Here is a 27051-nt window from a genome sequence, read left to right as displayed (position 1 = left end):
TGGACTGGGCGGGCCACGGGAGCCATTGGGAGCCCACAAGGGGCCCCGGGGATGGGCACAAGGAAGGCTGAGGGCTCTGGGGTGATTCCCAGGGAGGTTTGGAGGGACAAGGCCGGGCCCCTCTCTGTGCCCCGCGAGCAGCGGCCCGGACAGAAAAGTTCAGGAGCGGGAGGAGGTGTTTCTCAAGATTGATTTTAATCCTCATTCTCCTGGTCTGATTTGCTCAGTCCTAAATTCAGTGCATTTCCCCGTGTCGGGCTGTTGTGCCCCTGATGGTGATCCCTGAGTGACCTCTCCCTGCCCTTGTCCCGACCCACGAGGATTTGGATTTGTTTCAGTTCAGTGGAATTCGTGGTGATTTGGGGGGAGCTGGAGCAAAGCAGCTGGAAAGCACAGTGGGCGTGTGTCCTGGGTTGATTATGATGTTAAATTGTATCCCCATTCGTCCACCTAACCCAGACACAGGTTCTGTATTCTTAAAATTCCATCTGAGAGTAAAAGTGAGTGGAAAAGAAGCACCAAGTCTGTTATCAGACTGCACTTGCTCCCCCCGCATCGGGAGTTTTGACTACAGCACAGACAGACAACAAGACACAGATCGCCTTGGCTTTCCAGCTAGCCGGAGCAGAGAGGTCTTCCTGGACTGTTTTCTTTCCCTTTTCCTGAAACGAATCGAAGCTGCTCTGGACTGGGGGCTCGGGGGAGCACCGGGAGCACCCCTGGACTACCGGGAGCCCAGCCTGGGCAGCGGCATTTTCCAGCGCCAGAGGGACTGATAACAGAGCCAACACCCCCAGGAAAGAGACCCTCTGAAGTTCCTCATCTCTGCTGAAGGGCGAGAGGTTTTGTAATTTGATATCGTTCATTTTTGTGCTGGGTAGTGCTGTGCCTGGGAAATAAACAGGTTTTTTCCACTCCTCTCAGAGAAATCTCTTCCCGAACTGGATGGGGGTGGGAGAAAGGGGCCACGTGGGTTTGCTTCCCGGGGGGAACCCACTGGAGGTTTTCTCCAAAATTTACCCTAAACCAGGACAATCACCCAAATTACACAAACACATCACAAAATTTCAGAAACATCCCTCCAAATTCTAGAAAAAATGACGAAAAATGGCAGAAAACACCCACAAAATTTCCTAAATCTTCTCAAAACCCTACCAAATTCCAGAAATATCCCACATAATCTCCATAAATTTCCGCACAATCTAAGAAAAACCCATCAAAACTCTTCAAGACTCCTCAAAATCGCACAAAATTCCAGAAAAACCTTGCAAAATTCCGGAAAAAAAATTCACAAAATTCCCTAAATCTTCTCATAAACCTACCAAATTCCAGAAATATCCCAAAAAATCTCCACAAATTTCCACACAATCTAAGAAAAATCCCACACAATTCTTCAAGGCTCCTCAAAATCCCAAAAAATTCAAGAAAATTACCACAACTATACAAGAAAATTCCAGAAAATACCCTTAAAATTCTGAAAACCCCACCAAATTCCAGAAACACCCTACAAAATCTCCACTAATTTCCACACAATCTAAGAAAAATGTTCTCAAAGTTCTTCAAGTCTCCTCAGAATCCCACAAAATTTCAGACAATTCCACAACATTCCAAAAAAATCCCACCAAATTCCAGAAACACCTCAAAAATTCCAGAAAAAATCCACAAAATTCCCAAAATATTCTCATAAGCCTACCAAATTCCAGAAATAGCCCACAAAATCTCCACAAATTTCCACGCAATCTAGGAAAAATCCCACACAATTCTTCAAGTCTCCTCAAAATCCCACAAAATTCAAGAAAATTACCACAACTTTACAAGAAAATTCCAGAAAATTCCCTTAAACTTCTCATAACCCCACCAAATTCCAGAAACACCCTACAAAATCTCCACTAATTTCCACGCAATCTAAGAAAAAGGCTTTGAAAATTCTTCAACTCTCCTCAGAATCCCACAAAATTCCAGACAATTCCAAAACATTCCAAAGAAATCCCACCAAATTCCAAAAAACTTCTCATAACCCTACCAATTTCCAGAAACATCCCACAAAATCTCCACTAATTTCCACGCAATCTATGAAAAATGTACTCAAAGTTCTTCAAGTCTCCTCAGAATCCCACAAAATTCCAGACAATTCCAAAACATTCCAAAGAAATCCCACCAAATTCCAGAAACATCCCACAAAATTCCAGAAAAAAATCCACAAAACCCCCAATATCTTCTCATAAGCCCACCAAATTCCAGAAATATCCCACAAAATCGCCTCAAATTTCCACGCAGTCTAAGAAAAATCCCACACAATTCTTCAGGGCTCCTCAAAATCCCACAAAATCCAAGAAGACTGCCACAACATTCCAAAAAAATCCACAAAATTCCCTAAACCTTCTGAAAACCCCACCAAATTCCAGAAAATCACCACAAAAATCTCCACTGATTTCCACAAAATCTAAGAAAAATCCCACACAATTCTTCAAGGCTCCTCAAAATCCCACAAAATTCCAGAAAATTACCACAACATTCCAAAAAAATCAACAAAATTCCCAAAATCTTCTCATAAGCCTACCAAATTCCAGAAATAGCCCACAAAATCCCCACAAACTTCCACGCAATATAAGAAAAATCCCACACAATTCTTCAAGGCTCCTCAAAATCACACAAAATTCCAGACAATTCCTCAACATTCCAAAGAAATCCCACCAAATTCCAGAAACATCTCACAAAATTCCAGAAAAAATAAGCAAACTTACCCAGATCTTCTCATAAGGCTACCAAATTCCAGAAATATCCAACAAAATCTCCGCAAGTTTCCACACATTCTAACAAAAATCCCACACAATTCTTCAAGGCTCCTCAAAATCCCACAAAATCCAAGAAAACTGCAACAACATTCCAAAAAAATCCCACCAAATTCCAGAAACACCTCAAAAATTCCAGAAAAAATCCACAAAATTCCCTAAATCTTCTCATAAGCCTACCAAATTCCAGAAATATCCCACAAAATCGCCTCAAATTTCCACACAATCTAAGAAAAATCCCACAAAATTCTCCAAGGCTCCTCATAACCTCACAAAATTCCAGAAACATTGAACAAAATTCCAGAAAAAAACCCACGAAATTACCCAAATCTTCTCATAACCTTACAAATCTCCAGGAATATCCCACAAAAATCTCCACAAGTTTCCACGCAATCTAAGAAAAATCCCTCAAAATTCTTCAAGTCTCCTCAAAATCCCACCAAATTCCAGAAACATTCCAAAAAATTCCAGAAAAAACCCACAAAATTCCCTAAATCTTCTCAAAACCCTGCCAAATTCCAGAAATATCCCACATAATCTTCACAAATTTCCACAAAACCTAAGAAAAATCCCACAAAATTCTTCAGGTCTCCTCAAAATCCCACAAAATTCCAGAAAATTACCACAACTTTACCAAAAAATCCCACCAAATTCCAGAAACACCTCACAAAATTCCAGAAAAAAATCCACAAAATTCCCTAAATCTTCTCATAAGCCTACCAAATTCCAGAAATATCCCACAAAAATCTCCACAAATTTCCGCACAAAGAAAAATCCCACAGAATTCTTCAAGGCTCCGCAAAATCCCACAAAATTCCAGAAACACCCCACAAACTTGCAAAAAAACCCGCACGAATTTCCCAAAATCTTCTCATAAGCCCACCAAATTCCAGAAACATCCCACAAAATCTCCACAAATTTCCACACAATCTAAGAAAAATCCTACACAATTCTTCAAGGCTCCTCAAAATCCCACAAAATTCAAGAAAATAACCACAACTTTACAAGAAAATTCCAGAAAATTCCCTTAAACTTCTGAAAACCCCACCAAATTCCAGAAACACTCTGCAAAATTCCAGAAAAAAATCCACAAAACCCCCAATATCTTCTCATAAGCCCACCAAATTCCAGAAATATCCCACAAAATCGCCTCAAATTTCCACACAATCTAAGAAAAACCACACACAATTCTTCAAGGCTCCTCAAAATCCCACAAAATTCCAGAAAATTACCACAACATTCCAAAACAATCCCACCAAATTCAGAAACACCTCACAAACTTACAAAAAAAACCCCCACGAGGTCCCCAAAATCTTCTCATAAGCCCACCAAATTCCAGATACATCCCACACAATCTTTACAAATTTCCACTAAACCTAAGAAACATCCCTCCAAGTTCATCAAGTCTCCTCAATATCCCACAAAATTCCACAGAAACTCCACAACATTCAAAAAAAATCCTAAAAATTCCAGATACATCCCACAAATTCCTTCAAGTCTCCTCAAAATCCCACAAAATTCCAGACAATTTTTCAACATTCCAAAGAAATCCCACCAAATTCCAGAAACATCTCACAAAATTCCAGAAAAAATAAGCAAAATTACCCAGATCTTCTCATAAGACTACCAAATTCCAGAAATATCCAACAAAATCTCCACAAATTCCCACAAAATCTAAGAAAAATCCCACACAATTCTTCAAGGCTCCTCAAAATCCCACAAAATTCAAGAAAATTACCACGACATTCCAAAACAATCCCACCAAATTCAAAAAATCTTCTCATAACCCTACCAAATTCCAGAAACATCCCACAAAATCTCCACTAATTTCCACACAATCTAAGAAAAATGTACTCAAAGTTCTTCAAGTCTCCTCAGAATCCCACAAAATTCCAGAAAATTCCAAAACATTCCAAAGAAATCCCACCAAATTCCAGAAACACCTCAAAAAATTACTGAAAAAATCCACAAAATTCCCAAAATCTTCTCATAAGCCCACCAAATTCCAGAAATAGCCCACAAAATCTCCACTAATTTCCACGCAATCTAAGAAAAATCCCACACAATTCTTCAAGTCTCCTCAAAATCCCACAAAATTCAAGAAAATTACCACAACTTTACAAGAAAATTCCAGAAAATTCCCTTAAACTTCTGAAAACCCCACCAAATTCCAGAAACACCCTACAAAATCTCCACTAATTTCCACACAATCTAAGAAAAAGGCTTTCAAAATTCTTCAACTCTCCTCAGAATCCCACAAAATTCCAGACAATTCCAAAATATTCCAAAGAAATCCCACCAAATTCCAAAAAACTTCTCATAACCCTACCAATTTCCAGAAACATCCCACAAAATCTCCACTAATTTCCACGCAATCTATGAAAAATGTACTCAAAGTTCTTCAAGTCTCCTCAGAATCTCACAAAATTCCAGACAATTCCAAAACATTCCAAAGAAATCCCACCAAATTCCAGAAACATCCCACAAAATTCCAGAAAAAAATCCACAAAACCCCCAATATCTTCTCATAAGCCCACCAAATTCCAGAAATATCCCACAAAATCGCCTCAAATTTCCACGCAGTCTAAGAAAAATCCCACACAATTCTTCAGGGCTCCTCAAAATCCCACAAAATCCAAGAAGACTGCCACAACATTCCAAAAAAATCCAACAAAATTCCCTAAACATTCTGAAAACCCCACCAAATTCCAGAAAATCACCACAAAAATCTCCACTAATTTCCGCACAATCTAAGGAAAATCCCACACAATTCTTCAAGGCTCCTCAAAATCACACAAAATTCCAGAAAGTTCCAAATCATTCCATAGAAATCCCACCAAATTCTAGAAACATCTCACAAAATTCCAGAAAAAAAGCAAAATTACCCAGATCTTCTCATAAGCCTACCAAATTCCAGAAATATCCAAAAAAAACTCCACTAATTTCCACACAATCTAAGGAAAATCCCACACAATTCTTCAAGGCTCCTCAAAATCCCACAAAATTCCAGAAAATTACCACAACATTCCAAAACAATCCCACCAAATTCCAGAAACACCTCACAAACTTACAAAAAAAACCCCCACGAGGTCCCCAAAATCTTCTCATAAGCCCACCAACTTCCAGATACATCCCACACAATCTTTACAAATTTCCACAAAACCTAAGAAAAATCCCACAAAATTCTTCAGGTCTCCTCAAAATCCCACAAAATTCCACAGAAACTTCACAACATTCAAAAAAAATCCTAAAAATTCCAGAAACATCCCACAAATTCCTTCAAGTCTCCTCAAAATCACACAAAATTCCAGACAATTCCAAAACATTCCAAAGAAATCCCACCAAATTCCAGAAACATCTCACAAAATTCCAGAAAGAAAAGCAAAATTACCCAGATCTTCTCATAAGCCTACCAAATTCCAGAAACATCCCACAAAATCTACACAAGTTTCCACACATTCTAAGAAAAATCCCACACAATTCTTCAAGGCTCCTCAAAATCCCACAAAATCCAAGAAAACTGCCACAACATTCCAAAAAAATCCAACAAAATTCCCTAAATCGTATGAAAACCCCACCAAATTCCAGAAAATCACCACAAAAATCTCCACAAATTTCCACAAAACCTGAGAAAAATCCCACACAATTCTTCAAGGCTCCTCAAAATCCCACAAAATTCAAGAAAATTACCACAACTTTACAAGAAAATTCCAGAAAATTCCCTTAAACTTCTGAAAACCCCACCAAATTCCAGAAACACCCTACAAAATCTCCACTAATTTCCACGCAATCTAAGAAAAACGCCCTCAAAATTCTTCAACTCTCCTCAGAATCCCACAAAATTTCAGACAATTCCAAAACATTCCAAAGAAATCCCACCAAATTCCAGAAACATCCCACAAAATTCCAGAAAAAAATCCACAAAACCCCCAATATCTTCTCATAAGCCCACCAAATTCCAGAAATATCCCACAAAATCGCCTCAAATTACCACACAATCTAAGAAAAATCCCACACAATTCTTCAAGGCTCCTCAAAATCCCACAAAGTCCAAGAAAACTGCCAAAACATTCCAAAAAAATCCAACAAAATTCCCTAAAGCTTCTGAAAACCCCACCAAATTCCAGAAAATCACCACAAAAATCTCCACTAATTTCCGCACAATCTAAGGAAAATCCCACACAATTCTTCAAGGCTCCTCAAAATAACACAAAATTCCAGAAAATTACCACAACATTCCAAAACAATCCCACCAAATTCCAGAAACACCTCAAAAATTCCAGAAAAAATCCACAAAATTCCCAAAATCTTCTCATAAGCCTACCAAATTCCAGAAATATCCCACATAATCTTCACAAATTTACACAAAACCTAAGAAAAATCCCACAAAATTCTTCAGGTCTCCTCAAAATACCACAAAATTCCAGAAAATTACCACAACTTTACAAAAAAATCTCACCAAATTCCAGAAACACCTCACAAAATTCCAGAAAAAAATCCACAAAATTCCCTAAATCTTCTCATAAGCCTACCAAATTCCAGAAATATCCCACAAAAATCTCCACAAATTTCCGCACAAAGAAAAATCCCTCAAAATTCTTCAACGCTCCTCAAAAATCACACAAAATTCCAGAAACACCCCACAAACTTGCAAAAAAACCCACACGAATTTCCCAAAATCTTCTCATAAGCCCACCAAATACCAGAAACATCCCACAAAATCTCCACAAATTTCCACACAATCTAAGAAAAATCCCACACAATTCTTCAAGGCTCCTCAAAATCCCACAAAATTCAAGAAAATTACCACAACTTTACAAGAAAATTCCAGAAAATTCTCTTAAACTTCTGAAAACCCCACCAAATTCCAGAAACACCCTACAAAATCTCCACTAATTTCCACGCAATCTAAGAAAAACGCCCTCAAAATTCTTCAACTCTCCTCAGAATCCCACAAAATTCCAGACAATTTCAAAACATTCCAAATTAATCCCACCAAATTCCAGAAACATCCCACAAAATTCCAGAAAAAAATCCACAAAACCCCCAATATCTTCTCATAAGCCCACCAAATTCCAGAAATATCCCACAAAATCGCCTCAAATTACCACACAATCTAAGAAAAATCCCACACAATTCTTCAAGGCTCCTCAAAATCCCACAAAGTCCAAGAAAACTGCCAAAACATTCTAAAAAAATCCAACAAAATTCCCTAAAGCTTCTGAAAACCCCACCAAATTCCAGAAAATCACCACAAAAATCTCCACTAATTTCCGCACAATCTAAGGAAAATCCCACACAATTCTTCAAGGCTCCTCAAAATCCCACAAAATTCCAGAAAATTACCACAACATTCCAAAACAATCCCACCAAATTCCAGAAACACCTCACAAACTTACAAAAAAAACCCCACCAAGTCCCCAAAATCTTCTCATAAGCCCACCAACTTCCAGATACATCCCACACAATCTTTACAAATTTCCACTAAACCTAAGAAAGATCCCTCAAAGTTCTTCAAGTCTCCTCAATATCCCACAAAATTCCACAGAAACTCCACAACATTCAAAAAAAATCCTAAAAATTCCAGAAACATCCCACAAATTCCTTCAAGTCTCCTCAAAATCCCACAAAATTCCAGACAATTCCTCAACATTCCAAAGAAATCCCACCAAATTCCAGAAACATCTCACAAAATTCCAGACAGAAAAGCAAAATTACCCAGATCTTCTCATAAGCCTACCAAATTCCAGAAATATCCCACAAAATCTCCACAGGTTTCCACGCATTCAAACAAAAATCCCACACAATTCTTCAAGGCTCCTCAAAATCCCACAAAATCCAAGAAAACTGACACAACATTCCAAAAAAAACCCAACAAAATTCCCTAAATCTTCTGAAAACGCCACCAAATTCCAGAAAATCACCACAAAAATCTCCACTAATTTCCACAAAATCGAAGAAAAATCCCACACAATTCTTCAAGGCTCCTCAAAATCCCACAAAATTCAAGAAAATTACCACAACATTCCAAAAAAATCCCACCAAATTCCAAAAATCTTCTCATAACCCTACCAAATTCCAGAAACATCCCACAAAATCTCCACTGATTTCCACACAATCTAAGAAAAATGTACTCAAAATTCTTCAAGTCTCCTCAAAATCCCACAAAATTCCAGAAACATTCCACAAAATTCCAAAAAAAACCCACAAAATTCCCTAAATCTTCTCAAAACCCTACCAAATTCCAGAAATGTCCCACATAATCTTCACAAATTTCCACAAAACCTAAGAAAAATCCCACAAAATTCTTCAGGTCTCCTCAAAATCCTACAAAATTCAAGAAAATTACCACAGCATTCCAAAAAAATCCCACCAAATTCTAGAAACACCTCACAAAATTCCAGAAAAAAAATCCACAAAATTCCCTAAATCTTCTCAAAACCCTACCAAATACTAGAAACATCCCTCATAATCTTTACAAATTTCCACTAAACCTAAGAAAAATCCTTAAAAATTCTTCAAGTCTCCTCAATATCCCACAAAATTCCACAGAAACCACAAAACATTCAAAAAAAATACTAACACTTCTAGAAACAACCCACAAAATACTTCAAGTCTCCTCAAAATCCCACAAAATTCCATACAATTCCACAACATTCAAAAAAAATCCCACCAAATTCCAGATACATTCCCTCAAAAAAAGTTCCTGAATCTTCTCATAAGCCCACCAAATTCCAGAAATATCCCACAAAATCTCCACAAATTTCCACACAATCTAAGAAAAACCCCTCAAAATTCTTCAAGTCTCCTCAAAATAACACAAAATTCCAGAAATAGTCCACAAAATTCCAGAAAAAAAACCATGAAATTACCTTAATCTTCTCATAAGCCCACCAAATTCCAAAAACACCCTACAAAATCTCCACTAATTTCCACAAAATCTAAGAAAAAGGCCATCAAAATTCTTCAAGTCTCCTCAAAATCACCCAAATTACACAAAAACATCAAAAAATTCCAGAAACATCCCTCAAAATTCCAGAAAAATCCCAAAAAATGGCAGAAAACACCCACAAAATTTCCTAAATCTTCTCAAAACCTTACGACATTCCAGAATCATCCCACATAATCTTTACAAATTTCCACAAAACCTTAGAAAAATCCCTCAAAATTCTTCAAGGCTCCTCAATATCCTGCAAAATTCCTCAAAAACCCCACAACATTCAAAAAAAATCCCAAAAATTCTATAAACATCCCACAAAATTCTAGAAAAAAAGTAAGAAATTCCTTAAATCTTCTCACAGGCTCACAAAATTCCAGATATATCCCACAAAATTCTCCACAAATTTCCACACAATCTAAGAAAAATGCCTAAAAGAATTTTCATGAGTCTTCAAAATGTTTCAAAATTTGAAAAAAATCTCACAAAATTCAAGAAACTTCCACAAAAATCTCTTCAATATCCCACAAAATTTAAAAAAAAATCACACAACATTAAAGAAAAAAATACCACAAAATTCCCTAAATCTTCTCAAAACTTTACTGAATTCCAGAAACATCCCACAAAATCTCCACAATTTCCACTAAATTCTACAAAAATCCCTCACAATTTGAGAAAATTCCACAAAATTTAAGAGAAGTTTGACAACATTTGAAAAAAATACCACAAAATTACCTAAATTTTCTCCCTTCACCAAATTCCAGAATCATCTCACAAAATCTCCACAGATTTCCAGAAAATATTAGAAATATCCCTCAAAATTCATCAAGTTTCCTCAATATATCACAAAATTACAGAAAAATCCTACAAAATTGCAGCAAAAACCAAAAAAAATCCTTAAATCTTCTCATAACCCTACCAAATTTTTGAAACATCCCACAAAATCTCCACAAAGTTCCACAAAATCTAAGAAAAATCCCGCGGAATTCTACATGTTTCCTCAATATCCCTCAAAATTCTACAATACCCCCTCCAAATTCTGGAAATATCCCACAAAATCTCCACAAATTTCCACACAATCTAAGAAAAATCCCACAAAATTGTTCAAGTCTTCTCAAAATCCCACAAAATTCTACAAAAATTCCACAAAAGTGCCACAAAATTCTTCAAAATGTCACCAAATTCCAGAAACATAAAAAAAATCTCTTCCAATTTCCACAACATTCCAAAATATTTCCTCAAAATTCCAGAAACATCCACACAGATCTCTTCCACTTTCAAGAAAATTCCAGAAATATCCCTCAAAATTCTTCAAGTCTCTTCATTATCCCACAACATTCCAGAAAAATCCCACAAAATTAAAAAAAAATCCCCAAAAATAGCATATAAATCCCTCAAAATTGCAGAAAAAAATAAAATAAGTCCTTAAATCTTCTCAAAACCCAATCAAATTTTTGAAACATCCCACAAAATCTCCACAAATTTCCACAAAATCTAAGAAAAAGCCCACAAAATTCTTCAAGTATTCCCAAATTCCTTCAAAATTTCACAAAAACCTCAATAATTCCAGAATCATCCCACAAAATCTCCTCATAATTCCAGAATAACTCCAAAAAAATCCCACAACATTAAAAAAAAATCCCACAGAATTCCATCAATCTTCTCAAAATCCCACCGAATTTCTGAAACATCCCACAAAATCTCCACAAATTCCCACAAAATCTAAGAAAGATGCCTGAAAATTCTTCATGTCTCCACAATATCCTTCAAACTTCCATAAAACCCCCATGAAATTCCAGAAGCATCACACAAAATTTAAGGAACAATCCCCACAATATTCCAGAAAAATCCCCCCAAAATTCTTCAAGACTCCTCAAAATCCCACAAAATTTCACAACATTCAAAAAAAATCCCACAAAAGTATTTAAATTTTATCAAAACCCCACAAAAGCTCAGAAAAATCCCATGAAATTCCAGAAAAATCCCACCAAAATCCCTGAAACGTCTCAAAACCCTATCGAATTCCAGAAACATCCCAAAAAATCTGCTCCAATTTCCACAAAGCCTAAGAAAAATCCCTCAAAATTCCTCAAGTCTCCTCAAAATCCCACAAAATTCCACAAAAACCCCACAATATTCCATAAAAATCCCAATAATTCTATAAACCTCCCACAAAATCCTTCAAGTCTCCTTAAAATCCCACAAAATGGCAGAAAACACCCACAAAATTTCCTAAAACTTCTCAAAACCCTACATATTTCCAGAAACATCCCAAAGTATCTTCATAAATTTCTACAAAATTCCAGAAAAATCCCATAAAATTGAAGAAAAATAAAAAAAAACCCTCAATCTTATCAAAACCCTACCAATCTCCAGAAACATCCCACAGAATCTCCTCCTATTTACACAGAATTCCAGAAAAAAAAAATCACAAAATTCTTGAAAAGCCCCACAAAATTCAAGAAAAATCCCACCAAATTCCAGAAAAATCCCACAAAATTCCCTAAATCTGCACAAAACCCTACCAAATTCCAGAAACATCCACAAAATCTCCACAGTGTTCCACAAAATTCCAGAAAAATACCAAAAAACTCTTCAAGTCTTCTCAGAATCCCACAAAATTCTAGAAAAATCCTCAAAATTCCAGAAAATTTCCCACAAAATTCCCTAAATCTCCTCAATATCTCACAAAATTTTACAAAATATCCCACAAAATTACACAAATTTCTCACAAATTTCCAGTAAAATCTGATGAAATTGTTAGCGTTCAGGAACACACATAATCATGAATGATTATATGCAGGTGCTTTATTAAGAGATCTGGGTGTCAGGGGTACACATACCCAAATCTGACCCGACTTGGTTTTGAGTTGAACATGTTTTTCTACTCTATTGTTATAAAACTTACATATTAATTATTAAACTAACATCGTTCTATTGTATACATTGATGTTACCCAAGCATGGATTTCTCATGATCCCCCCCCAGCCCCCTAACATTGTTTCTCATGTTCTTTAAACAATAATAATATCTAATCATATCTAATAATTGTATCATTTATTATATACTGCTAACACAGGTGCAGTTTCACCTGATCTTTAGCAAGGACAAGGCCTAACATTTCCCAGAGCCTACTTTTCCCAGGCTTGCCAAACCTAACTTTATTTCTAAGTCCCTGAATTTTCTAAGATTTTAAGACCTTTTACTATTATTCCCCCCTTTGAAAGCATTTTTACTTCACTAGAAGTGCAAATGTTTTCACTTGATACAGTCCTTTGTTTCTGAGTTTATACTTGATGTTCTTCGAATCCTTGAGTGATGTAAGCGTTGTCCTGGATGTTGTCACGAACTGGAGAACCAGAAGATGGTGGGTGTGAATCTCACATCAGTGCCTTTATTATTTTCTGGTTCCAGGACATTTTTTTCCGTATTTCTCCCTTGAAGATGCTGTAAATTAACCAAATTGCTAAGAATACAGTTAGTAAGATGATCACACTCTCAATGATAGATTTAATCCATGAACTCACATTCCACCCTAACCCTTTGAAGATTTTGCCTAACCAACTTGTAGACAAATCCTTTTGCTCTTCCTGTGCTCCGTGCTCTATTTGTTGCAATTGATTGATGTCATATTCTACATGTGCAGTCACATTTGGGGTGTGGATGCAGCAATGATCAATCCATCCCTTTAAAAAACTCACACACTCCATGCTCTTTCAGGAGTAGTAAATTGTAATTGTACGTTTAGTTCTTTAAATCTTTCTCAGGTCACTCTAGCTAATTTATCTACCTGACCTGTAAGTTTGTACAACATTTCTTTATTCTGATAGTTTGCTATAGGACCGAGCAAAGACTCTAGGGCCCACCCAAATTTCACTCTACTAGAGGCTTCTTGCCAAGTGTCACCCTGATTCTGTTCCTATCCTAATCTTCCCTAGCTATGCCTGTGTCTAGTCACTGAGTTGTTTTTTAAGCAGATTTCACATTTTGACATTACTGATTTTGCCATTGTTAGCATCCGTACCGAGATTAATTTTTGTTTCATCAATTTCACCAATGCCTCTGCACCCCAATGACATTTGTTATGTTTCATTTGTAGAACTTTATTGGAGGACTGCCAGCAACCCACCGCTCTTCACAGAAGTAAACGTGAACGCCGTTTATTTCTATCTTTAGCACACCTTTTATAGGGTTCTACAGGGCCTGCGGGCAGAGCAAGTTACTATTGGCTAACACACACAGGTTTACATTTTTTCTCCTGTACACAAGGATTTTGTTTTGCTTTACTCTCTCTTCTGCAGGAGGGTTTCAAGGACTTTAGCCTTTAATATCACGACTTATTTCAAAGACTGGTTTGTGCAGACAGGCCTTTATTAATATATAAAATATAGCAACAATTCCCCCTTTCACTTTTTGCACAAACCAGGCTTTGGATGTGACTCATTCTATACCCTTATGAAGCCAAGATAACATACAACTTAGACTTTCATCCCCATTAACATTATAAGTAAAGTCCAACCCCCTTCTAGCACAAGAGACCTCAACCATCCAGTGATGCCCCAGCTGGAGAACCAACTTCCAATGGGGTCACTATCTTCTTTCAGGGCATGTAACCCATCCTGTAGCTGTTGTAGTTGCCCATGGATGGAAACTGAATGATCAGTAAGATTCAGACAGCACATGCCTTCAAATTCCTCACAACCATGTCCTTGTGCTAAGAGCAAAAAGTCAATTGTGGCTCAATTTTGTAATACTGCATGACATACACTACTCACATCGGCTGAAAGCTCACTTAACATTGTGGATATTAAATTCAATCTTTTATTAGTCTAACAAGCGAGCCTTTTTAGAGTTGCTAAGCTTTAATTCATTCAGGCTTCACTTTGACTGTTTGATGTTTTTCATTTTATCAGCTACATTCTACAATTGGTGTAAGCTTGGATGGAAACAAAGTAAGTTTCCCAAAATAACAGGGTTTTCTATGTGGATTAGCAGGAATCTCATTCCATGCTCTATCTCCACAGATTAGCAATATGGAACTAGGTAATCACTTTGGTAATTGTTCTGTGAGATTGCACCACTAATAAAGGCTTTACTCTGTGTAGTAACGAGATCAGCTATAGGGTTGTCTGCAGCCCAGTGCTGCATTACTTTGTTAGAATGACGTTTTGTCGGGGGTTCAAACATTATCCATCCACCTGAGGTATTGGTGGAACCTAACAAATCTAATTCTTCTGGGGGGCCCTATGGTAACATTGAGAACTTTGGTAATTTTTGCTTGCCAGCAGGCTTCAAGTTGTCTTAATGTGAAGCCAACAGTGCAATTGCACTCTTGCAACATTGCAAATTGATTCAGTCGAGTCTCATTACTAATTAAACCTTTAAATGCTGCTTGAGGATCCCATTCAGGGACTCCTATGAGACAGGTGTGAAAAGGATCTCCAGGTGTGGCTAGGCTCAAACACATTGACCTTTGGCCAGTTCAATGTGCCAGAGTGACCCATATGTTCTGTCACTTTTGGATGTTAGTTAGCAGACAGTTGGTCAGGACTATACACAACACAATTACCATAAGCAGTTTGTTCCATGTAAATGACACCAAACTTGCAAACTCACAGCTAAACTTTAATGTTAAATGAACTTTCAAAGCTCATTTCATTTCACTAGCTCTTGAAGGGGGAAATGCTTATACTTTATACTAATATAACAATTGCCATACAGGCTAAACTCTTTATCTTAAACTATTATCTAACTACTTTTAACACACGTGCTCTGGTATATATGTAGTCTAAGCGTGAAAGCAATTTGCTGAAAGGGTAAACACACAACTACAATTTGCTTTATATACAGTTAGATGGAGTCTATACTTTTCTTAGATCTTCTACAGAATTTCCTTCACAAACAGACTATGATTTAACACGATTCAGTCTTGGAACGTTCACTGCTCCCGTGATGTCAGCTGGCAGCTGATCGGTGACTGAGGGCTTTGATGTTCAGGTTGTTCTTCACATCCTTCTAAATCTTAATACAAAGGATAACTGAAAAATTGGTAGAGACACAACATCATAATAACAACATAAAATTTCTGTTGGCAACTGTCTGTGTAGTGCTCAGACACAACTGTGTCCTGACAGCTCCACTTCTGATCCATGTCTGGAGTACCAAGGCTGTGTGGTGACTTCTCTGTTCACTGGATCTCGTGTGTTCAGAGGCACAGTCTGGTCAGATGGACAGGTGACCTTTTTGAACCTGCCAACAAAACACAGACACTTCTCCCCTTGAAGTTAATGAATTACACTAATCAAATGCTTTTAGGGCATCAATTTCCCCCGTTTTTTTAAAAAAAACCAAAAAACGAGATGTACTTCTGTTATACACATCAACATTAACACAAAACTATATACAATCAGTAAGAACCTAGAGCAGTTAAAAATCAATTAAATCATAAACATTATTAATAAGATATGTAATATAAAACTACTGTTAATTACTAAAACACTGCACCAGCATCCCATAGTTAGCAAACCAACAGAAACAAAAAATCATCAGTGAAGGATTGGATCACCACCTCCGGAAATGATTCTCCAAGCCCACTTCAAAATTGATCCAGCTGTCATATTAATAGGGTCAAATTGTTGAGTCAAAAAGTGACTCAAATACTGATTTGGGACAGAAAACATCTGGATCTGCTGGCAAACTTTCTGTCCAGGTAAAGTCAAGGCTTGGCCAGGGCCTGGCTTTAAACTGGAAAGATGCCTCTTAACTCATTTCTAAAACAAGGTTCTCAATAGCAGCAGCTAGGAGATGCTTACAGCACAGCAAACTGTTAAAATACATTTGTACAAATCAAATGATCAGAAGCCTCAGGTACCAGACCAATTAAACCATTCAGCAGCTGGTTTAATCTGAAGCCTCTCCCATGGCAGCTGATCCTCAGCAATGGTACATCTTCTTAAAATTCTGGAAACACTGAAAAATAAGAAAGCTATAACAAACAAAAACTGCAGAGATTGCAACAACCAATAGAACTCCTGATGAAGTCAAGGGTGTTATAAAACTTAACTTAAAAACATTCAAGCCTAAACATAATAAAACCTGACTTCGCTTAATTCTATTAACACTTAATCTATATTAAATAAAAACATACCTTAAATCTTATTCTGTTACTACAAAGGCAGCTAAAAGTTTGATATATACCTTCTAAACACAATATAACAGTAACATGGATTCACTATAAAGATTATAAAAACATAACAAATACATCACAATTCTATGTCATCTAGCTTTGAGAATAACTCACAATAACTGCAAATGGTACTAAAAATACTCATTCAAAACAGGAATTTGCCTAGTATATGTTCAAATTGGTTAGGATTTTAAAGTGCAGTTTTTCTAGAGAAAAACCACAACAACACAGGATTTGGCAAGTTGCCATTCAGCTTTTGTAGCACTTTTCAGAAACATTAAGTCCAATTCTTAAACTAAAATCTAAAATCCAAATTGGTATATATGCAGTTATATGTATTTTATATAACAAAAGGACTCACATTGAAATTACCTTATTAAAATTGTGGAAAAAACAAGCAAATGGGTAATATATACTTTAACTTAACTTTGTCTTGTACAGGTAAGTTCTCTTAACTAATTATTTTTTAAACCACAAATCTCTTTTGTAGATAAGATTAATGGAAGGTTTTCTTAGAAGCTGTAAATCATACCATATTTAACCTTAGGTTTTAAAACTAATTATTGCAAGGTAACTTCTTTAATATTCACCTTAAACACCTTTTTTTTGAAAAGGGACCTATTTAAACTTTCAAAGATTCACAATAATTTCTCCAGGAAAACTCTAAAAAACTCCAATTGCATAAATTCATTATTACTTAAACCACAAAATTAACTCTAAAAGGGTATATAAAAACATTTAAAAAACCCATGAACCATGACTTTTTAACAAACTGGGTACTATCCCAGTGCTTTTTCTTAGAGAGGGAGGGGGGGGGGGTGGACTGCCCGCCCTGCTGCTGCTCTCTGCTGCTGTTGTCTTTCTTCACATTCTCCACATACTCTCGCAGGAAAAAACCCCAAAAACCTCACAAAGTTAACTTTAACACATACAGTTGTTTCTCTCAATCTCTCTTGTTCACTGATAGAGGAAAAAAGGGGCACAATTTTTACAAAAGCAAGCGATGTTACACAAAAAGTCTCTCACGGCCAGGTGCTAACAACGGTGACCATTGCAGCTTATCAACTTCTAATTACAGTGATGAATTTCGAACTAGGTACCATATAGTTTGTGATTTTTTGGCTATTTTGTCTCTTTCTGAAGCTCTCTGAGCCACCTGTTTCTGCTCAGCTGTTTCTGTAATTGTTCAGTGTGGCCTTGGAACTTTTTCTGCACTGCTTCTGCCCCAGGGGTGCCTCCGCTCTCTGCGCACACCTCAGTGCTCCCCCATGTCCCCCTGGTTCGGGTGGAAACCAATCTAAATTTGGATTCTTTTCTTCCAGGGTAGTAAAGTTGGAACTTGAATATGATTGTAGTGTTAAGAGTGACTCCAAAAGTGAAGCAAATAGTTCAGGATATATCACATCCTGCCGTAACTGAACAGATTCTGTTCGTTGTTTCAGCGTTTGCTCTGGAATTTCTTTCTCATTATTTCCTTCTCTCTGACTCTCCCTCCCTCTTTCCATGGGCAGCATAGATAGGAGTGTTTGCCCAGCAGTGGGAGGTAAAGGAATGAGCATACCCATAAGCAAGAAGTCCAGGAAGCTCCTTGCACAAATCAAAACCCTTAAGCTGTGGCTTTTCTAAAAAGCAGGTAAATAAATCATGTGCTGCTTGCCTTTCCATCTTACCGTCAGCGCTGTTGCAGCCCTACAAGGTTTGGCAGCACGTTACGGCCAGGACTCTCCTCTGAGGTCGCCTGGGGCGCGGCACCGTTGCTTTTCGCCGTCCTTGCTGCGGAGGACCCGTCCCCTGTCGCCGACTCCCGTGGCCTTCGCTTTTTAATGTCCCAAAGGTCCCAAAGGTCCCAAGGGTCCCATTTGTTCGGGCGCCATTTGATGAGTTCGGCGGGAGACAAGCAGCACTCAATATGAATGATCAGCAAGTCTCATTTATTGGCAACTCCAAACTCCCTATATAACATCAATAATTAGGCTCACACCTAGTGCAAAAGCAAGCTCATTATTGGGTATTTTGTTTAAGGACAACTCCACCTAGTTCCACATTCTTGTGGTTGTTCATCTGTGCTGAATCCACATTCTTCTGATCACAGTGTCCTGTTCTCAGTTCACAGTTATCACTAAGGTCTTTCTGACATTGCAACATCTCATACCAACTACACTCTACTGTTGTTTAATTCTTTCTCAGCTAATTGCTGCATGGGAACACAACCTTTGTTAGCTAGCCACTCTTCCACACTGTTGAGCTTTGGGAGCCTCCCGGGAAGCACCAGCCCTCCCCAGCCCACCCTTGGTAGCACTTTTTCTTTTCTCTCTGCTGACGGTTTTATCCCCAAAACTGCCGTGGGAACGTTGTATCCAAGCACATCCTCCAGTGCTGCACTTTCCTCCTGGGAATTCCCTGTGCAGGGAATGTGGCTGTGCTTTTCCCTGCTCTGTTCACTGACAAACAAACCTGAGCCCGTGGGACTGTCAGAGCTCCTTCATGCCATGAAATCAGGTTGTGTTTCTCATGGCATGTTCTGGAGGAGCTTTTCTTGGTGTGTCTTGTGCTGCTGGAAATGACACAAGAGCCAGGAGGGAACAGAAGCTGCTGCTGCCCGTTGGCTCAGGGCCAGGGAACCAAGTTGTGCTCCCGGGCAGTTGGGCCCTGCTGGAAGCAGAGCCGCGTTTCCCTTGAGCAGCTCAAGCTTGTGACAGCTCCAAACAGGAAACCTCAGCAGAAAACTCTTCCTCCAAACTCAGCTGCTTTCCCCCCTGCAGCTGTTTGGGAAAGAGCCTCAAAGCACAGACTCTGCTGGGAGCCATTGGTGCATTTCCTCCCTCCCGGCAGCAGCAGCTCCTGAGCCCTTCACGGGCTCCTGGCCCTTCCCAAACCCTTCAGCTCCCTTTCAACTCTCAGCACTCACTAACATAGGTATTTCTTTCATATTTAAATTGCATTTAAACTTCTCTTTTTCTCTCCTCTCTATCTTTTTAATCTCCTCTTTATCTCCTTTAATCCCGTCAGCACCAGCAGGATGGGGATGGAGTCTTGGGGTGGGTGTGGGATGAACTGAGGATCCAGCAGAGAAGGGCAAGGCAGAGGGGAGAGGACTCAGCCAACCCTTCTCCTGCTCTCTCCTCCCCCAGGCTCCAGCTAAAGCAAGTCAGACTGGAAAGGATCCCAAAAATGCTGTGTTCTCCTCCCTCTGAGCTTGGCTGGGGATCCTCAGCTTCAGCCTGGTGCAGTGGCTGAGATTCGCTAAATTGAGTTTTTTGGCTAATGCACTAAATAATGTGGTGGGTTTAGCACTGGCTGAAATCTCCAGGGCACTTACTCATTTCTCACTGTGAGATATGGATTAGGAGAAGGGAAAACCAGGCTTAAAAGTTAGAAGGAATAAAGAAACTTTATTAACAGGACTATAAGAAATAAGAAACCAGAATAAAACCTCCAGAAACCTTTTCTCTCCCCAACCAACTTTTTCCTTTCTCAACTGACAGTGTAGGGACAAAACTTGGGATGTTAATGCAGTACCAACTATACGATAGCCTTTTCATCAGTATCTGTAGGGAGAGGAGTTTTCTCTTGTTATTCCATGGAGAGTTGTCCACAAGAAAAGACTTTTCTTGTGCTTTTTCCTTTCCATGAATAGCAGCCACCCAGGGCAAAACTCTGCCATCATGCCTTCCTCCCATTTCCACACCACTCTGAGGTGTGTTCACGGGCCATGAACTCAAGGGGTATTATTTTAAAGATTCAAGAGTTACTCTCTTCATCTGTCTTGGTGATCATCTCTGGGGACAGAAGTTTTCCTCTTCTCTCCCTGGGGACAAAGGATCTTCATCAGCTCTCATCTCTCTCTCTCTGTTCACGCATCTCATGGGATCACAGATACTCCACCACCTGCTTGGCTTCATCAATGGATACCTTTGCTCAGATTTACACTTTGAATCCTTCATTCCCCCCAATACTCTTTCATTAATGAAAGGAGTTATTTTTCAGAATGTTATTGTCCATCTCCATGGCCCTAGCAAAAGACTATTTCAGCTCATTAAAGCATCTCCTCATTCTCCTTCCACCTGAGGCTTGACTCTTCCTCGTACTGACCTTGATGTTTGATGTTGTCTTTTACGTGTCGATCGCTCCCACTTTGCGCTCTCTGGAGAGGGGATGAAGGCTGCAGGTCTCATCTGTGTAGTGAAAGGGTTAAATGTGGCCCAAGGTGTGGCAGGCATTCCTGGTGTGGGATTTCAGCTCAGCAGCCCCTGGAAGGCAGGGGACGGTTTCCAGCTTGGAGCCGTCTGTGCAGGCCATGGCGGGGATGGGCGAGATGTCAGCAGCCGTGGCCCGGCCCAGCTTAGGGCCGGGGTCCCCCTGGGGAGGGCTTCAGCCACCCCACTGGAATGGGACTGGGAGGGCTTCCCGAGAGGGGCCACAGCAGAGCCTGGCCTGGCCTGGGGCCGGGGGAAGTCCCGCAGTCTCCATCCCCCCAGCCCAGAGCCACTGGGCTCCAGCCCAGCCCCTCCAGGCCACACAGGCCGCGGGCAGCGGGGCCAGCCACACCACAGCTCCAATACCTTTCCAGGCTGCAAACAAAAAGAGACAACTTCCCCAGCTGGAGCTTTTAAAAGGTGCTATTCACAAAGGTGATCTCACTTTTCAGTGCTGCAAAATGCTGTCAGTTCTCAGAACTGGCCAGCTCTTGGCCTGATCTCAAGCAGAGAGAAACTCCCAGCAGCCGCTCTCAGAGAAATCACTTCTGTGGGTGTTTTCTGCTTTTATCTCTAAAATGCCAAACCACCACAGATGGCCTGCTGGGAAGGGGTTCGGTGCCCCCTCACCACCCCTCGGAGGGCAGAAAGAAAGAGAGCTTCCCACGTTTCTTTCCTCTCTTAAATCTGTTGTCATCAAAGTGTTTCCAGCTTTTCTAATTGCCTTAGCAATGGGCCTGTTCTCAGAGCCAGACAGTGATTGGTTTTGCCAGGCATGGAGAAAGCTTTTAGCAGCTCCTTTTAGCAGAAATAGCATTCCCATGGCTGGCTTCTTCCCTCCTCACCAAAATTTAACCCATGCAAAACCAACAAAACTGGCCACTGGTGGTCCTGGGGCAGGGGAACCTGCAGGCTTGGAGAAAACTTGAAGAACTTGTGTGGAGCCATTCAAAAACGTAACGTGGCTTCATATCTAGACACACAGCTAAAACCCAGCTATTTCTCTATTCTTTTTCTTTTCAGCTGAGAAAGGAAGTCACAGGTGATGGGGTCTCTATTCCACATCTCTTGGGTCCCTGCCTCATAGCTCCCAATTTGGATGAAAGTTACCCATTTGGTCCCTCTGGCTTCCTCCTCCCACCATCTCCTACATCTTCCCCCATTCTTCTGTGACTTTCTTCTTCTCTTTCCTTATGACCATTGCAGCCTCATCTCTGTGGCTCACAAATGTGCCCAGGGGGCTCCAGGGGTGAGGCACAGGCCCACATGCTTCTTTGAGATGCCCCAGCAGTGCTGCAGCAGGCTGATGGCTGTGCAGTTCCTTTGGCACAGGAACAGGCATTCCTGGGTTTAGTCAGAAGCATCAGTGGCCAAAATCCCAATTTCCTTTGGTTTAGTCCCACCTCAGAGCTCAGTTGTGGGGCAGGATGTGGGTGCTTGGGGCACTGCAGCGCATGAACGATGCACGGTCCCCAGGGGTGGTATATCTGGAAACATTTATTACAAGTGTACATCACTTTTGTGCTGTTTTTCCTATTGGGTTAGAATAGTGTGAGCCTGGATAGCCAATAGTATAAATGTTCAGATGGCTGCTAAGGAATAATAGTCATGATCAATTCCATATTAGCAACATCAGTTTTATTTCCCTAGGACAAGTGCTTGTATAACAATTTCTTCTGCAAACTACTCTGCTTCTGCTACTTGTTACATTTTAGAAACTCTGTTCCATCCATCCTGCCTTGACTGAGGAGCAACCTTTGTTCTCTTAGGACAAGTTCTCTTTGTTTTCTCTCTCCACAGAGCAGTCTTGGAGTTACTCTTGGATCTCTTGAACAACAGGGTTTGGCCCATTGTCAGGCTGTAAATAATGAGCGGTGGGACCACTGGTGCTGTTAAGTCGATTTATTGCTGGAATGCATCAGAAAAGGTCTCAGTCTGAAGGCATGAGATTTTGGAGGGGTAACAAGTGGGCCATAGCTCAAAGGTAGTCACGAGTTTCTTTGTTACACAGCAATATATCACATTTTGGCCCAATGGACAGCTGACATGGAGTTTATTATTACTTAATCACCTTTCACCTTTGCCAAGTTCTGCTGCACTGTGTCTGCTTTTCACCCAATACACTGCTAGCTCACCTACACACATGTGCTTCTTAGGATAATATTTAGATTCATAGCTTACTCTATAAAATCACACAATTACAGTTGAAATCTCTCCACCATCTCACTCAATGCAGTTTCTTATTTACTTATGGCATATTCTTACTTGCAGCTATAGGAACATAAGCTTATGATTTCTCGACTCAACGTCTGTGAACCTTTAGCATTGCATGAACCCAAGCTCCTTCCAAGGCTGTAAATTAAACCCTTCAGTATCTGTGGAAGTTTCTGTCATTTCCCACAGCCCAGCAAAGGATTTGTGACCCTTTGTGACAGAGGAGAACCTGCCAGGCAATTTTGTGTTTGCTGTAGGGAAGGTTGGGTTGCTCTGCATCAATTCCCAGAGCAGCGCAGAGCATTGGCTTTGTGATGTCAGGGCATGGATGCCACCTTCTCGTGGTGACATCCCAAGGTTGCCTTGGTGCACGGAAGGCCTCAGGCTCAGAGCAGCTCTTGGGCTTGCTCAGTGCAGGAGCATCCTCCTGCTTGAGGCGTTTGTCAGTGGGCAGCTGCACACTGACAGGAGCCGTGTTTGTTTTTGTGGTGGAGCAGAGTGTGCAAACTGGCACAGCAGTGCTACAATGATTGAGCAGCTCGCTGTTGCCGTTTGCACCATTTATGTCATTGGATATTCCGGCTATTATCTGACCAACCTGGCACGTAAGTAGAGGTTTTCCCTGGCTGGAACCTGAGCTGGCTTTTGTAGGTCTCCCTGCTCTTTCTTAGTGACCGGGTTGCTATTGAAACACAAAGACCATGAGGATGCCCCTGGTTTGGTAAAGCTCCTGTCAACACCTTCAGCAAAACACGGGGTGTCTGTAGCCAGGGGGCTGCGGGCAGCATTTGCAGGGCTTCTGTTCCCTCCACGGGAGAGCCTGTGGCAGCAGAGTCTGTCATTTCCTCACTTTGCTGGCTCAATCTCTTGGGGTGACTTTACTTTTAAGATAGCTCTGAGAGCTGGGGAAGTTGAAACTGCTGGAGGCTGATGGGAGTTTTTTCTCCTGACTAATTCCTGGCCATGGGTGAGAATTGGCAGCGGTTTTAACTGTTGAGAAGTGAGATCAACCTGTGAACACCACCTGAAGATGTGAGGCCGGGATTTTCTTGCTCTCTTTGGTTTCTGGCTTCTGAGGAGGTCACAGGGCTCTGTCTCGGCCTCCTCCCCCGCTCCAGGCCGGACAAGGCTGCAGAGGGCGGGGTGGGGGGAGAAACGGAGCCGGCCAGCCTGACTTGGTTTGCAGTTTCTGCCACTGAACTGAAACCTGACACCATCAACATCTGCAGCTTTAGCAAGATTTTAACTCTTTTACTACCTGCATGAGACTTGCAGATTAATCCTTTTTTTCCAGAGAGAGGGAGAGGGAGTGATCAACCATCAACCCATCAAAGAGAGTGAAGAAACAAATTAAATTTAGAGGGGGAAGAGAAAGAAGGAGATGCTTTAATAAGCTGAAATATTTTTCTGTTAAAGCTATGGGCATGGACAGTAGTGTTCTGAAAAAATCTCCTTTAATTCATGACAGAGTATATTGGGAGGAATGGAGAGTTTCCAAGTGTGGATTTTGAGCAAATGATGAAGTAGTTGTGACACTGTGAGATGCTGGAACAGAGGGGGAGAAGTAATAGTTGAAGTAATAGTTCTGAAAAAATCTCCTTTAATTCATGACAGAGTATATTGGGAGGAATGGAGAGTTTCCAAGTGTGGATTTTGAGCAAATGATGAAGTAGTTGTGACACTGTGAGATGCTGGAACAGAGGGGGAGAAGTAATAGTTGAAGATTTGTGTCTTTTAAGAAGCAAAAAAGAAAACTTCTGTTTCCAGGGGGGCTCAGAAAAACAGATAGAGAACTTTTGCCTTTGAATAACTCATTCATAAAAATGACATCCCTGGACTCATGACCCATAACACACCTCAGAGTGATGGGAAATGGGAGGAGACAACTGATGGCAGATTTCTGGGCAGCTGGCATCAGAGAAATAGAAAGCTATGAAGAAAGATAGTTTTCATGTGAAAAACTCCATAGATAGCAGAAGAAGACTTCTGTTTCTCTGCAAAGACTGATGAAAAGACTCTAGCAGGAATTGGGACTGTTGTAAACACCAAAGATCCAAAGTTTTTTGTCTCCATGTTGTCATGTAAACAAGGGAATGGTTGGGTAGTGGGGGAGAAAAGGGTTGTTCTGGAAGTTTTATTCTGGTTTCTTATTCTTGTAGTTTTTGTCAATAAACTTTCTTTATTCCATTTAAGTTTTAAGCCTGTTTTGCTCTTGTTCTAATCCATATCTCACAGCCAGAAATAAGTAAGTTTCCTAGTGATTTTTTAGTTGCTGCTTTAAACCACACCAGTCAAGCAGGACACCTTTGAAAATGCAGACTGGGAGATCTTCTCAGATGCTGTTCTAAATAGGCCACGGTTCTCTCCAGTTTTCTCAAAGAATTTGGTTCATTTTCCTTGCCCACTGCAGGTCATCTGAGCCGTGTGTTCAGAGGTGCCGATCCTGAGGTGAGTCAGAAAGGAACATTTGATGTTCCTGGTGTTTCAGAATTGTGCAGGGAACTGTGAGCTTGGCCTGTGGCAGTAGAGTGCAGAGGGCCAGCTGGGTGGGCTGAAAGAAGATCCATTTCCATGTTTACAACAGCAATAGCAAAGGCATTGTTGGCTATTTCCTAATTTTCCATTGCAGAGCTTTAAAAGAACTCAAAGCTCAGATTTGCAGAGAGAACGTTGCTTGCTGATAGTAGCCAGGGTGAACTCTCTAATTCAGAGCTATTTGCAGCCTGGCTGAATTAACCCATTTTAATTTACTTGGAGAGACTTAGAATCCCATTGCTATCAAAGCTGATGATTTGTGCTTGGTAGAGCTGGTTGTAGAAATAGAGCTGAATAGAAATAAGGTTCTAAATGATAGGAGCTGCCTGTCCCTAACTCCACCATCTGTCCACAGAGCCCAGAAGCAAGAGCAGACTCTGCTGTGGCTCCCTCTGCTCCTGGAGAAGAGGCCAAAGAGGAGCAAAATGAGCAAAAGGAGTACGAGCCTCCAGCTGTGGTCACAGCCCAGCCTGACCATGCCCAGACAGTAAGTGCCAGTGCTGGGTGCTGCTGTCTTTAGTGCAAGGCAGAGCTGCAAGTTTCTGAGCAGCCAGCACTTGCTGTTGCTGGCTGAGGATGCTGAGTGCTGGAGTCCTGCCAGCACCCAGCCATTCCCCCATCCCGTGGCAGCTGGAAATTGGGCTTTGAGCCGTCGTGCTGAGGCCCCAAAGCGCTGCTGCCTGCGGGTGAGCAGCTGGCTGCTTGGCTCAGGGAAGCTCTGTCTCTTGGCTTCTGCCAAGCCATGGCCAAGGGCTCACACGGCATTTCTGGGGCTCACAGGGCTTGCTTTGTTTGCTGTCCCTTTTTGGAAACCTCTGCATGACCTGGAGAAGTGTTCTGCAGTTTTCTGGAGTAATTCTTCACTTCTGCAGAGTCTTTTAGGCCACCTGTCTTTTGGCTTTTGATAAGCTGCAAGGAGATGATTGTGTTGTCCATGAAGCTGTGGCCGGCCATTCTTGTCCTGTGTGGCCAAAGAAACAAACTGTGTAGTTCTGAACCCTTCTTCTGAGGCAAAATCCACAAGTGGCAAGTTTCTCTTGATACGTTTTGTGGTGAAGTCTGCAGCTTTGGAAACTGCATTGGAGCCTAGTGTGGGGGCAAAGCTGCAAGTCCTTGAGTGCTGTCTTTTGTTGCTAAGAACCCCTTTAGAGATGGTTGTTTTTTCTCCTCAGAGCTGTTTTCCTCCTCCTG

The 27051-nt window shown here is 40.5% G+C and overlaps 2 protein-coding genes across 2 annotated transcripts in view; one reads left to right on the top strand and one right to left on the bottom strand.

Moving 5' to 3' along the window:
• The window catches only part of LOC147646128 (uncharacterized), a 251303-nt gene that overhangs the window by 13842 nt on the left and 210410 nt on the right, over positions 1-27051 (bottom strand). The window lies entirely within an intron of this gene.
• Positions 23720-27051, top strand: part of LOC147646125 (uncharacterized) — a 325143-nt gene continuing 321811 nt past the window's right edge. The window contains exons 1-3 of the mRNA XM_086873899.1: positions 23720-23930; positions 25736-25773; positions 26216-26347. Coding sequence (XP_086730025.1) covers positions 23852-23930; positions 25736-25773; positions 26216-26347 — 249 coding nt within the window. The 5' untranslated portion in view covers positions 23720-23851. The remainder of the gene's footprint in view (positions 23931-25735; positions 25774-26215; positions 26348-27051) is intronic.

Source organism: Cyanistes caeruleus, unplaced genomic scaffold (assembly GCF_971803275.1).
Source record: "Cyanistes caeruleus unplaced genomic scaffold, bCyaCae1.hap1.1 HAP1_SCAFFOLD_120, whole genome shotgun sequence".
Classification (NCBI taxonomy): Eukaryota; Metazoa; Chordata; class Aves; order Passeriformes; family Paridae; genus Cyanistes; species Cyanistes caeruleus.
The sequence above is the reverse complement of the archived record's forward strand: the minus strand, read 5'-3'. Positions and strand labels throughout refer to the sequence as shown.